Source organism: Gopherus flavomarginatus, chromosome 9 (assembly GCF_025201925.1).
Source record: "Gopherus flavomarginatus isolate rGopFla2 chromosome 9, rGopFla2.mat.asm, whole genome shotgun sequence".
NCBI lineage: Eukaryota > Metazoa > Chordata > Testudines > Testudinidae > Gopherus > Gopherus flavomarginatus.
In genome coordinates this window covers 21039983-21054918 of record NC_066625.1, presented here as the reverse complement: position 1 = coordinate 21054918, position 14936 = coordinate 21039983, and the positions used below count along the sequence as shown (strand labels likewise).

General features: G+C 38.1%; 1 protein-coding gene across 3 annotated transcripts in view; it reads left to right on the top strand.

Annotated features, from left to right (window-relative positions):
• Nucleotides 1-14936, top strand: part of CPPED1 (calcineurin like phosphoesterase domain containing 1) — a 166657-nt gene that overhangs the window by 48845 nt on the left and 102876 nt on the right. For all 3 annotated transcript variants that reach the window (XR_007776298.1, XM_050967768.1, XM_050967767.1), the window contains exon 3: nt 3034-3456. Coding sequence is in view for 2 of the 3 variants with exons in the window: in XM_050967768.1 (XP_050823725.1) it covers nt 3034-3456 (423 nt within the window). In the remaining variant the exon portion in view is untranslated. The remainder of the gene's footprint in view (nt 1-3033; nt 3457-14936) is intronic.

The window sequence follows — 14936 nt, the reverse complement described above, 5'->3', positions numbered from 1 at the left end:
AACATAGTATGGTGTGGCTAGTGACTGAAGGCATTTTGACATTACAACTCCAGGATAAACTGAACAAAAATGAACTGTTCATTACTTTAATTATATCCACCCTGACACTTCCCAAGTCAAGTTTCCCTGTCATGCCTCCCAGCAGTCCTCCTTCTCTCTCTGCCATTTTCACACTTCAAGAAACAGCTACAATAAAATACAAGACTAATAAATATCTCTTCACTTTTATTTAACCTTCCCCACAGTGAATACTATGTTGATATGTGTATTAAACTACATACAGAATACTCCTGTTCATCCAGGTAGGATGAGGGGACATGGATTTTATTGAGATAATTGGGAGTTGGGATCATTGAGAGGCCATTGAATAAGCAGTGAGGGAAGCAAAAGTGCTATCACTTTCTGTATTTAGAAAAAGAGTGCACATTTATTGAAAAGTAGATAAGCACAAACAAATCAGGTTGCCAGGAAATACTAGCTCACACAAAGCACGCTGAATACAGAAGCATAAGCAGTCACAGTAATCAGGTACAATACGCCAAAGAACTCTGTTATAGCAACCTGCTTTTTAGTACTCTTTAATTTTTCTACTGTCTGCATGCATAACTTTTGGAGTAGCAAGATGTGCAGGTAGTTAACGTTCTTCTGACGTCATCCAGTGTAAACATTTGTTCGATGCAGCAGCTGCTGTCCAGTAGCTGATCCAAAGGTGCTGCTATCTTTGACTCTCTTCCTTGTTATCCTCTTCTGCTGTGTCCATGAACTATATAGTGAATAGGATACTGAACAGGGACTCGGGAGACCTGGGTTGTATTCTCTGCTATGCCAATGCCCTATTATATGACTTGGACTCTAAACAAGTTATTTCTGTTTCTCAGTATGCGCCTGGGGTCCCCTCTCACTCTTTATCCACCTTGTTTAGTTAAATTGTAAGCACTTAGCTAAGGGACTCTCTCTATTTGTTCTGGGCACCGTGCCTTGATGCTCAACTTCAGTGAAGCCTTCAGGTGCCAACTGTAATATAAATAACATCTAGGTCCTTAGCTCTCCATTTCTGTTTCATACACAGACATTGCTACCTTGACGCTTCCTTGTTCTCATTTTTTAAAAATAAACAAATATATTGTCTGGACCTTTACTAAAAATACGAAACTAACTATTTAATTCTCCTAAAATTATTCTTTTGACCACTTAATGCAACTACCGAGGCTCTTGGGAGCAGAGATCTTGTTCTTTGTTTTGATGGCTGATTTTTAGTGTTGTAAGGCACTCTGTACACCTGTGTTGCTATATAAATAAAACTGTACTAATTGAGGAAACCACTGCATTGCTATCAATAAAGTGTCAGGGTTTTTTCCTTCATGTATCCATTTGCATTTTTCAAGCTCTTTTCCACTCCTATACAGAATCCTAGTAGTAGTAGTAAAACACTAGAGTAAACTTCTATCATTTGTTAAATATTCAAAATGAAGATGGTAAGGTGATTATTTTAAGCTTGTGTTTTTGTTAAATTTTCAATTCCTTTTGAAAAGTCACTAGTAAAATTTATTTCAGGTCAAGCATTCAGACTTTAGAAACTTTGAAGAAGCATGAAAAAGAAATTGTATAAACCTTATAGTGATAGGTGCAATTAAAATAAACTTTGTAATAGATTTTATGTAAAATCTATGTAGTTGAGAATTCTGAATGTGTTTAAGTGAACATGGTTTTTCATCGTTGTTACATGTATAGTCACCACTGCAATGGGAGCCTCAATTCAGACCTCCTGGTAAATAAAGACTTTTTTTAAAAAAATCCAAACCCAGTTTTATAAAAATGGCTTCATGGATTCTAAAATCCAACTATGTGAAATTTACCTTTGTAACATTGTTCCTTTAAGTAAAATACATACATATTTTTTTTAGAAATGTAATACTTTAATTCATTTATAATAAACACATAGCAACTGTCTCTATATTTTAAAAGTGTTCTGTTCTCAAATGTAGAACAAACTTTCTTATTTTTATTTAATGTAAAATAAATACACTCTCCAAAAACACATTTTTCTAACTTTTCATGACATCATGTACATTTCTCCAGTGATTAAATATGCATGTCCCAAGAGTAATAGGACTTCCTGTCAGCAGAATGATAAATATTTTAGACAGGCGTATTATAAATCAGCCATGGGGGTAGGAAAACAAATTGGTAAAGTGCACAATTACCCCCCCCCTTAAAATGAATCCCATGTTCTATTAATTGTTAAAACAATCTTGTACTATCTAAATGAGTTTCTACAGGACACTAATTATGTTTTTGCTGAAGCCGTTCTAGTAATGAACGAAAACTCCATTCTTTTACGTAGCCGTAAAATATAAACCAGATGTTTCATCGGTTGCTACCTTGTACACAAACTTGAATTAAACCTTCCAATGATTCTGCATTTTTCTCAGTGGATCATCGGTCTGTATGATGTATCTAGCCTCTGTTTGCCAGAAGCTGGGAATGGGTGACAGGGGATGGATCACTTGATGATTGCCTGTTCTGCTCATTCCCTTTGGGGCATCGGGCATTGGCCACTGTCAGAAGACAGGATACTGGGCTAGATGGACCTTTGGTCTGACCCAGTATAGCTGTTCTTATGATGGGGGAAAAAAGGAGAGAGAGATGTTTGATGCAAAATACTGACCATGCATCCTTATGGCATCTACTGTTGGACAATCTGTAAATTGTCTTCGGCAGTCTTGTGCATTGAAAGGTGTAGAGAATTGCAGAATACTAGCCATGGAAGGAAGGAAGGAGGGAAGCATGAAGGAAGCAGACAGCAGAGAAGGCATCAAACTTAGATGACTGATGGATACATTAAAAATATAATTAAAGAATAACATTGTACATTTTGTCTGCTGCATATTTGTTTTATCTGCGTAGCAATATCATTTGGTTTTACTGTCAATGCTGTCTGTATAAACAAAATTAAGTGGCGGTGGTGTAAGAGTGTAGTATAAACATAAAAGGTAGAATCCTGGTAAAATAACTCAACAATTCTTTTTATAGGAACTCCGTGGCGAAAGAACCAAGAACAAGATTTGAAAAATGTCCTGAAGAACATTGACGAAGACATTCCTTTGGTATTTGTCAGTGGAAATCATGATATCGGCAATGTTCCAACACCTGAAACAATAGATGATTATTGCAAGCACTGGGGAGATGATTACTTCAGTTTTTGGGTTGGAGGAGTTTTCTTTCTTGTGCTTAACTCTCAATTATACTTTGATTCCTCTAAGTGTTCCGAGTTAAAGCACGCCCAAGATGAGTGGCTTAATGCACAACTGGCTGTAGCTGAGAAACGGAAGTGTAAACATGTAATAGTATTTCAGCATATTCCTCTATTTCTACAAAACCCAGATGAAGACCATGACTATTTTAACTTGGAAAAGTCTGTTCGGCACGAGCTGATGGAAAAGTTTCATAAAGCAGGTATCATTACTTTTTGCATTTGACTGATTTTTCTTTTCAGCACTGTGATGTGAACAGCTCATATCCTGGGATACAATAAGTGGACATTGGGTGGAGTTTGGGTTAAGAGCTTTGTTTTGGGTTTGGCATAGGAAGGGAAATTTTTATTTTTAGCCTTTTTAAAAAGAAAAGCAGTTAGAGGTAAATGTGTAGTACTTGGGCAGTATGTTATGTGTTTATAAGTAGAATAGAAATTAAGTAGAAGTAACAGTTAAAATTGAAAAGGAGAAAGATCTGAGCAGCTAGGGATACTTTGTGTGTGTGTGTGTGTGTGTGTGTGTGTGTGTGTGTGTGTGTGTGTGTGTGTGTAAAATGTAGTAAGATGTGTGACTAATATCACCATGTGTGCATTTTTTATCTCTCTTCCCTCTACCTTTTTACATGTTCTGTCTTATAAACTATAAGCTCTTCAGGGCAGAAGCTCCTAATGTGTTTGTATAGGATTTAAAACAATGAGGTTGACTGGGGTAATACAAATTAATTACATACAGTGGGTATACTCCCCCCTCCACCCCACCCCCACCCCCGGAAACAAATAATCCTTCATGGACAGCCATTAATTTGGACTGCGTATTTGACAAGGGTGTAAGAGAGAGATGAGTCCCAAGATACTCAATTGTGTGAATGGACAGAATCCCACAGATTGAAGCCTCCCACTGCTCTGTGTGTGTATATAATATTTTTAAAAATTACATCCAGAGAATAGGCTGTATCCCATACAAGTGAAGCACCAGATAATACTGATTCAAGTCTCATTTAGAATCTTGTGATTGATAAATCTGTTTCATCTGACAGGTGTAAAAGTTACCTATGGTAAAGAGTAGTTTCAGAGCTATCAACCTCAGCAGGACATCTCCCATTTTACATCTCCCCATAAAAAGAAGAGCTGCAGTCTCAATAAAATGTCACTGCTGCATATCACCATGTATTTTACCGTGATCACCTTAGCTTGGTTGTCCATTTAAAAAATGTTCTCTGCATTAACCAGTAGCAAAAAAGAATAGGTATGGTTGTTCTAAAACAATGACCTAGAATTTCACATACATAATTTTGGGGGGTATTTAAGTCTGTGCCTGTGTGTCTGTTTCCTCAAAAAATAATTGTCAGTATTTTATTTCCCAAGCCCAGAAACTATCACAGTAGTCCAGCAAGCATCTTTGAATGTTAACATTTTAAAATATGTTTATTGCTTTAAAAAAAGAAAAAACAAAGCTATCTCCTTGGTACTGTTAAAATTTAAACCTTTTCTGTCACAGCTTTTCTGACACTGCAGTATACCTCACAGATGCATTATTACAAAACCATACTCTGCCACATTTTATTTTCGTTATTAGATCCCTGCTGCCAATAATATGAAACAAAATGGCCCAGGGGGATGGGAAATAATATAAGAGTATAAGGAAAAGTATCTTTCAGGACTGTCCTGGAGGATCATAGTGGAGGTTATTGTGCAAAATATAATCCTTCCATTTTGTCCTTTTAATCTTTGTGAATAAAATTGTTTAGCATTTTTTAAGAAAAATACAATAGGCATATCTGTTTATGGAGTTTTCAAAGAGCTGTTCATCTCAGTACTAGTTTAATAGGAAATATCTTGAATAGGATAAATACTTACACATTGTTTTAAAGTGTTCAAAAATGTATGTGTGAGATATTCGTACTTAGGCGTTGTCTACACTGCAGAGTTTTATTGCCAAAAGGCAGCTTTTGGCGACGAAACAGTGGAGGTGTTCACACTGCAATGCCACTTTTGGTAACAAAACTCTTCAGTTTCAGCGAATAAAACCACCTTGATGAGAGGCACAGAGCCTGTTGCAACAAAGCATTAGTGTAGATGCTGCCATTCATTATATCACTATAACTGGCTTCCCCCAGTATCCCACAATGCCTGCCGTGACTGCTCTGCTCACTGTTTTGAATTGGGCTGCCCTGCATTCCTGCTACATGGGAATGCACCTCTCCCCTTTCAAAGCTCCGCTCAGCTCCGGCAGCAAAGAGGAAATAATTAACGGGGAACGCTGCTCTCTCCCACACTATGGAACGCAGAGACAGGCCGGCAGAGGCATAGAGTGAGCGTATGAGAGAGAGAAAGAGAGACTGCTGTGCTGTGCAGGGAGGCAGGGACTGATGTTGAGGATGTCCCCCTCCTCCATCTCAGGGCTGGTTGCTTCTGATGGTTGCCTGAACTTAGAGACAGCATGCCAACACATTCCCTCTCCCCTGACACACACCCTGTGTCTCTCTCATTCGCACTTCCCCTCCCTCTCTCTTTTACTCCCCCAACACACACTCTGTCTCTGTGTTTCGCGCACGCACACGCACACACACACGCTCTCCCTATCACATGCTCCCCCACTCCCCCACAAACTTCAGTTGAAAAGTGGCTGGCAATCTAGCACGATGCCCTTGGAACAGTGGGATTGTGCAACCTACATCATGTGATGCTGTACCTGTCCCATGAGGCATTGCAAACCCTTCCCAAAGAACCCTGCAGCCAGTTGCCCAGTGGAATAGCTACCCACAGTGCACTGCTCTCTATGCCAATGCGAGAGCTGCTAGTGTGGATTTACTCTGCTGACATAAGGAGCATAGTACGGACATGCAATAGCAGTTTAAAGCGCTTTAATTAAAGTGACAAAACTCTGCAGTGTAGACAAGGCCTAAAATGAAATGGGTGTCATAAGTCTCCTGTAGGTAAATAAGCATTAATGTAGAGTCAAAACATTGTTGTCTTCCAAGTTTATTTTCATTCAGTTGATTTACTAATATTTGGTACCATTTTATAATTGTGACATTATTCCTTTGATATCAGAATTAATTCTATGTAAAATTCCTTCATTGTAACTGATACATGATACTGCATTAAGGCTCTAGTGCATTATATACCCCCGGGGGGAATTCTGTACCAAAAAATTAAAAATTCTGCACAATATTTTCAAATTATGCAGAATTTTGCATATTTTATTTGTCAAAAAAACAAAATATAATCACACCAGTTTCAATTATTTTTGGTCATTTATTTCAAAATACCTGTCAGCAAGTATGTCTGTAACAATATAGACAACAAAAAAGATTCAGAAAATGTTTTTTGACAAACAGATTCCTTATTAGGCATATTAATACAGAACTCTGAGTAATAATTAATTTAAACTACAATACAGAACTGTATTTCCCGCACCTCTCAGAAGCAATGAAAAGGCTTTAGGGAAACAGGGTTAATGAAGGAGCTGAAGGAGAGAGAAGTAATTTCTGGGAAGGAGCCTGGATGTGAACTTGGAGGCTTGTTGGGTATGAGTGGGAAAAGTATGGATGAGGTTGGGGGGAGGGGGTGGACAGGGACTGCTAGGGAGCTTCCCACAGGTAGACCCTGGCTGACCCCTAGTCTCTCCCATTCAGTCAGGCACATCTTCCCCTGTGTCCTTGCACCTCCTGTCCACATGTGTCCTTCCATCCCCATTCAGACACACACTCACCCATCCCCATGTGGCCCTACACCCCCTGTCCCATGTGACTCTGTGTCCCCACTCAGCCACTCCCCCTCCTCCTGTAGCTCTGCACCTCCCTCTTTCTCTGCCTGTGTGGCTCTGCACCTCTGCTCCCATTCAGACCCTGCCTCCGTCTGTCCTCCCCCACTACCCTTTATCACCCCCATCTGACCCCAGTAGTAGCCAACGCTGTCTGTCTCCCCATAATCCCTGTTTCCTGACCTGGTCCATCAGCTGCTGTGAAGAAGACAGGCTCTTTCTCTTCCCCAGCTGACTTGGAGCAGCTGCTGTGTTCTAACACCACAATGCCCTCTGATGGGCAAAAGGTGGAACTACAGCAATATTCCCGCAGAAGCTTTTTTCTGTGCATAATATTAAAAATAGGCACTGCTCATTAATTATGCACACACACAGTGGTGCAGAATTCCCCCAGGAGTAATAGTGTTACTGAAAACTAGCATTCCACTTGCCTTTTAAAGTTTACATTGTACAGTGTTTCTCCCTATCAGAATATTTCACAGAACTACATCTTACATAGTCTTGTCCTGCCATTAGACTGAAACTTGGTTGACTGAAACTCTTATCAGTATATAAAGGTCAATCATTCCTATTTCCTGACTGGTCACAGTCATGTTAACACTTCAAAGTGCTATCTGCTCAGATAATGTTTTACAGAGTTAATTAATTTAAAGATAACATAAAATAGTACATAGCTGTTGTATTTAACTTGGTGCTCCCTGGCTGTTTCATAGTCTCTCTTCGCACAGTGATATTTCATATTCATTTGTCTAAGACATATTGGTAGCTGTAATAAAAAGTCAATACTTAAGTATGTTAAAACTTTATCAGTGCACCAAGATAGCTTTAATTCATGGGGAAAAGAGACTGTAATAAAAGACCACTCTAATGAACAGATCACCAACCCTCACATAATAAGAGATACAGTCTGTTTGGTTCACTTACAAATACTTTAATGGATAATTCTGGCTTATTCTACAGAATAAGTAAATGATGTAATAACTAATAACAATCAGTCAAACGTTCGTATTAATTAAACAAATGAAATGAGGATAAAGCGCTGGAAAGCTAGCAATACAACAGCCTAACTAAATAAGCTGTGAAAAATTCTCTGAATCAAAAACTGAGAGCTCTCTGTGACTCTGAGTTTCCTTAGTAACAGATGCATTCTGCTTTCATTTTTTTATTCTCTTCAAGAATCTTCTTTGTATGAGTATAAAAAACAGTTATCATGGTAGCACAGATGTGTAGTGACACCAGTTATTTTCTCTCTTTATGCTTTTCCCCAGAATTAATCAATTTCAGCATGTCCTTGGTTAGGAAATTGGTTTTCCCCATAATTCACCTCATATATACAAGGAAGAAAGAGAGAGACAATAGATAACAAAGTCCCGGTGTACTCTGTTTGCTTATTTTCTGGGGGGAAAGGAAAAAAAAAAAAAAGACAGACACTCTGGCTCTTGCAGGTTAAGTAGGTTAACCTTTTGAGCCCTTAATATTTATTCTAATTTTCTGACTCTAATCTGAGAAAATTATTCTGGCTTTTTAATGAAAGGTTTTTCAACACCCCTCCACGTTCTTCCCCGCCAGTGTTCTAGTACTTTTCTCTGCCTCAGTGGGAATGACTTGAAATGCTATACAAAATGGTTTGTAATGATGAAAAATTCTAGTAAAGAATTCTCTTCTGTAAAGGTTAACAAGATATTTTTGTCTGAAATTAGAATATTTTTCCTGTTTTTAAAGTCTCTCTCTCTCTCTCTCTAATACCAAAAAGCAATTTTAATGTTGGAGAAGGGCAGAGAAGAAATTGCCAGGGAAAGTGAGATAGGAAAAACATTTGCACTTAATAAAGGGCTATATAGCAATAGGTAAACTTGGTTGTACTATACATGAAGAAAAAACACATGCAGATTTTTAGGAAGTAAACGGGGTGTTTTAGCATTCAAATATTGCATAAAGTTTCTTCAGATTAATTAACTTGATTTAGAAACTTCAGTATCCTTTTCAAGTTTAGAGCTCAGATTTGGTGCGGTTACTCTAATAATCAGTTGCATGTTAACATAATGTTTTTAATTTTGATTTCAATATCTCATTCATTACAAGCAAAGATAAAAGACTAACTGGCAGAAGCTACATCTGGTGCGAAATGCTGAATTACATTTCTCACGTTAGAAGTGTCCTTAACAGTTGGGCTAATTAAAGATAAAATCATGTCCTTACGATAAATATTTATAAATTGAAAATCTGGCACTTGTAAATGAGTATTATTACTTTATGAAGTTAAACCGTACAGATAAGTATATATCTAACAAATTATCCATTTTCCTGCATATAGTCAAAGAGATTTTTGGTTTGGAGTGTAATAGTAGATCCGCTCAATTCAAAGCAGTTTTTATCAGCAAACAGAAATTTGTTTCTGAAACCATAATGCTATAACTTCTGAGTTTTAGGCCTCTGTTTGAAAAGGCTGGTCTCCCTTATGTGCACACACATTCTTTCTCTTGCTAAGTGAAGGTGAAGAAAACTAATGTGAAACCTATGGAGTGAAAACATATTTGACCTACCCTAACGCTTGTGCATGTTAGGATTTGCACTTGCAACATCAGTTGGAGCCCGTGGATTCTAAGGGAGTTGTATGCATGCTCAGCTGTTCAAATTTTAATAGTGGGTACACAGGTGTGTGCACCTGAAAAGTGCAGGCTCAAGCTACGTGTACACAATTTTGTACGTGAAAGGCTGGGTGCAGGTTGAGCTGAAAACTTGGCCTTTAGTTCATATTACTTGAACAAATATGTATTGTTTCTTAAAACTGAACCTTTGTTTATTTCATGCAAAGCATAATTAATTGTGACTATTTTATTTAAATAAGCGTAGTTTTGTCAGTAAATTACATATATTTCTGTGACTTGAAAATGTAACTACAGTTCAATTTTAAGTATCCAATCCTGCAAACACTTAGTACGCTGAGTACACGAGTGACATCTGTGGGGCTGCTTAGATTAGTAAGTGCTTCACCCAGTAAAGTGATTGCCGATAGCCCTAATTCACTAATGTGACGTTTGAGTTTTGTTGAATTGGGGACTAGTTTAGTGGGCAGATTTATAGACCAAAGAGATTAGGGAAGAGGAGTTTGTGGTCAGGGATGACACCAAGATTACAGAGAGTGTTATGTGAGAGGTTTTGAAAAGATGATTATTGTGTCCAAGAGAGTACTACACCTCTACCCCGATATAACGCTGTCCTCAGGAGCCAAAAAATCTTACTGCGTTATAGGTGAAACTGTGTGTTATATCGAACTTGCTTTGATCCGCCAGAGTGTGCAGCCTCGCCCCCCCGGAGCACTGCTTTACCGCGTTGTATCCGAATTCGTGTTATATCAGGTCGCGTTATATCAGGGTAGAGGTGTAGTTAGAAATGCGGAGTTGAAGAAAACCTTTTGGTAAAACAGCAAGCAAGGAAGGTCTGCCGGTGGTGGTAATGTTTTTTGTATTAACCAGATTTTAGAATTCACCCAAATAAGTGTCTCCACAACATTTTTTTTTCAGCCCTGGTAAAATATGAAAACATTTTATGTATAGAAAAATAACTCCGCCTGCTAACATTTCTTTTTTTTTTTAAGTAGTAGTAATTATTACACTTGTGTTTTTATACTCCAGAACTTTCAACAAACTTTAGTAATTAGTTATAATCCAAAAAAGTTAGAAAATGTAGTGTAGGTGCTTCTCCCTCAAGATTATATGATAGAAGAATAGAGTTAGAGGATGAATATTTCAGAATATTTATTTGTATACAAGAAACTTTCTAAACATTTGGGGCTGGCATATTTTTGGTTAGAAAATTAAAGTATAGTAGCCCTTACATTGTTCTTTGAAATTTTACCAGACAGCATATGGCGCATTTCATTAGTTATAGTAGAATACTATTTGTTGTGTAATCAAAGTTGACAAGGGAATAATGTGGTTTTTTTATGCTTGCCACTAAGCCCCTGATTTTTGGCAAAGCCCGCTAACATGTGAGTAATCCCATCTCTATTCAGTTAAGCAGTCGAGCATGTGCTTATTTAGCATGTGTTTAAGAACTTTGCTGCATCGGAGCCCAATCTAGTATGTGTGTAAGTACCCCCCCACACACACTTTTCCATAGTGATCTGACCAAAATCTTTCTGACTTTGGTATTGTTTGTGCTAAGGGTGCATAAGGTGATGTAACTTGAAATTTTATGTATAACTTTATAAGTATAATATCTTACGGCTTATCCCTTGTTTCTGGTAATGGAATCTAACAAACAGGTATAAGTCTTATTGCCTAATTAGAGAACATGTTGATATATTTTTTTCTTTGCATAAATTCTACAGGAGTCCTGCATCAGTGCATTTATTAAGTAATATATTTCAGTAAATTCTGATCAAAACTTTAAAGACATTTGTTACTAATCTTTACCCATTTTATCTTTTTAGCACTGCTCCAAATTACACTATACTTTTTTTAAAGCCTAATGTAAAACACACTAAAAGAACTAAGTACATAAAATCTATTGAGAGTTGAACTCAATATTTGTTCTCTAGCTAAATTTGCAATATTTTCTGTTTTATAAAAAACACGTCAGGTTAGTAACAAGTTCTCACTGAACTGTAGTTTTGGATGATCAGGACTTTATTTTTATAACAGAGCATAATTTAAACCATGGCACTTTTTGGTTGCTTTGCTTTCAAATAATGCCAAGCAGTTAACCCAAATCAGGGAATACTTGCCTTCAAAATTTTATTGTGAACACTTTTAATGGATATTCTTCAATTTAAAAAAAAAACCTGAGACAAAGGCCTTGTAAGCGAAATATTTCTACTGAGTTTTTATTTTGCAGATAAGTTATAAGCTTTTAATGAGGCAAAGGCAGACCCTTACATGGTACCCCATTTAGATGCTGGTCTTGGAGCTTGATCTCTTACCCACTGAAGACAATAGGATTCCATTGACTTCTGTGTGTTGGATCAGGCCTTTGATCCTTCTGTTATTTAAAGCAGTCTCCACTTGCTGAACTAAGGGAGAGTTTTCTTAAGTAAGGCCTGTAGGAACAGGCTTACTGACAACAGGGAATGGTTTCTAAATCTATTCTCTTATACTTAGAATTCAGTATTTGTACATCTAGCTCAACCTGCATTTTCATGATTAATGTTAGCATGAAGTAGTATATGGCTTACAAAAAAGAATACACAAAATGAACATATGATACTGGCACTTAGATTGGATTTTATCGATTATGAAATTGATGGTGGCATTCACACACAGGCACGATTTTAATTCCTTGACAGTTTTATCAGCGTACACGTCCTTCTGTCAAACCACAGTGAACAGGAAGTGATTGCTTTTTAGAGAATAACGTGAAAATGGTCTCAGCATTGTGCAGTCCTGCTAATATTATCCCTACTACTGTATTCACATCTGTGCTTAGTGCTATAGCACATGGTTGGCAGATGGCATGAGGTGAATACTCTGGCTCTTTGAGTTGTAATGAGAGAGAAATCAATTTCATTCCACAAGAGATAGATATGATGGTGTGGAAGATTACTAAATACTGTCATTTGCTTGTAACACTGGAGTCTTGAAAATGATGTGGAGCACCTGACTAGGAAAAAATGCAGTGATGTGAAAGTTCCTGAGTTGTGCCTGTGCTGTATGAGGAACACTCTGAAGTGCAAAGTCATTTTGAGATTTTCCTGTACTGGCCACAATGCGTGCTCGGAATTTTAGAAAAATTACTGCATGCCTGTAGTGAAAGGAAAATCTGTTTGGGCCTAGTGCTTATGGGGAAATGCTTTGTCACAATGTCAACAATTCCTGAAGAACAAAAGAAACCACTTTGGACTGGGGGTGGGATCCTGACTGAAAGATTCAGCCAGTATGACTGCTAAAACATTTGCTTTGAATTTACTCAACTTGTTAAGTTAGGCATTAGTTGCGATTTACTTTTTTCTTGTAACCAATTCTGACTTCCTTGCCTCATTACTTGTAATCCCTTAAAATCAATCTTTCTGTAGTTAATATACTTATTTTATTGTTTTATCTAGCCCAGTGTGTTTGGACTGAAGTGTTTGGGAAGCTCCATTTGGGATAACAGGATTTGTGTCTATCATTTTCTATTAATAAAATGACAGAATTTATATGAGCTTGTGTTGTCCAGGAGAGGCTGGGCAGTACAAGACACACATTTCTGCAGGAAAGTCTGGGACTGGAAGTTTGCTGGTGTTGCTCTGCAGTGTAATTCAAAGGTGGCTGGCTGTAGCACTCTTGCAGTACAACAGAGTAATTTATATGCTGGAACTTTGTGTTTGAGCAGACTAGCAGTGTAAAAGGCACCCCAGGCTGGAGAAACGAGAGGACACAGCTGTTCATTGGTCCAGATTGTACCCTGGGGAACGTCACAGGGACATTTTATGTATTTATTGACAGGAGCCTCCAGGACCATAGTGTTCAGGACTGCTGCTGAGCAGGTTGACTGGTGTTCCAGTAGCTCTGCTGGAGTGGCCAGAGCTAATGGAGTGCTGGTCAGGATGCTCTCTGCTTTGCCAAAAGACCAGTGATAGTTGACTCCCTACTTATTCCTGATATCATGGGGGAATGGGGAGAAGAGCCTTTGGCCCACTCTCACACAGAGAAATTCCCTTGGGTTGTGAGAGGGAATTGTATTGCCATTTTCTCCTCTGGCCCATATGGAGAGGAGAATACCCATTCCCAGGACCTTTGCCTATCCAAAATATTTACATGTATGTGCTTGGGTAATTCATAGTGGAACACGTGAAAAACATTAATAAGATGCAAATATTTTAAATAGGTCCCATAGAAATGTAAATGCAAATTTCACAATGAAATATAGCACTGGCTGCACAAAATGTACAGTACCGGACAGTTTTCTTTTTAATTAAAAAAGGGGGAAAGTCTGACATTTATTTTGTAAAAAATAGACATTTTAAGGTGAAATAGACAAACAGCCTTTATATTAGGCTACAGTGTGTATAAAGATAAAGAGAATCAGTCTGAGGTTAAGAGTTGGATTGTCTCTTATAGACTCACCCACGTTAGGGGTGGGAGCGATTCCAGACTCTTTGTGCTCTTTGGCATGCACGCTTCCCCTCTTTCCCCCCCCCCTGCCCCCACCTTAAAAGGGTATAGTGAATGCTTCACTTAATGGCCAGCCAGTTCAGTTGGTCCATGTGGAGACACAGCCCTTCTTTCTTCCAGGCTGTTAAGGCTGGCTAAAGGCACTAGCATCACACAGTTGTTGTACTCGTTCCATTACTAAGGGAAAATGAGAGTAGAGCAGTACTGACTGGGTATGAGGGATGGGGGAGGGCTTGGAATCACAGAAGTGCAATTAAACAATAAGGCAGCACTGGGGTGTAATTATTGTGATAGAATTACCCTTCCAGGGCTTATGATGTATTACACACAACTAACTTCCGGTGTTCCACTACAGTGCAATTATATCATAATCATGCTGACCCCTTTTCCCTGGTGCTGCAAAACTGATATTCTAATGGGTTTATTTGTAAGTAAGAATATATTTCATTAGAAAAAGATGGTGCTGCAATTTTAATGTTCTAAATAACCTCACTCCACACTCTTGCTGACAAAGGAATATACTTCTTTAGGATGTTCAGCATGTGGCTTCTACTCAAAGATGAAACCTTTCCTCGTCTGTCATATGTTTCAGGGTACTGAAGATTTAATTTCTAACAATTTTAGCTACCTAGATGTTCTGTAATTGTTTCTAATCCTTTAAAATTCTGGTGTGGCCGCTCCTACATTCCTCAGTGTTGTAGTTAGTAGTTGTGAAATTAAACATGACTGCTAGGCCCTGAAGGAGGGGGACCTCAGGATCAAAAAGCCCAGGCTTGTATATAATTTCTTGTCAGAAGAGTGCACTGCAGGTTGCTTCTGATTG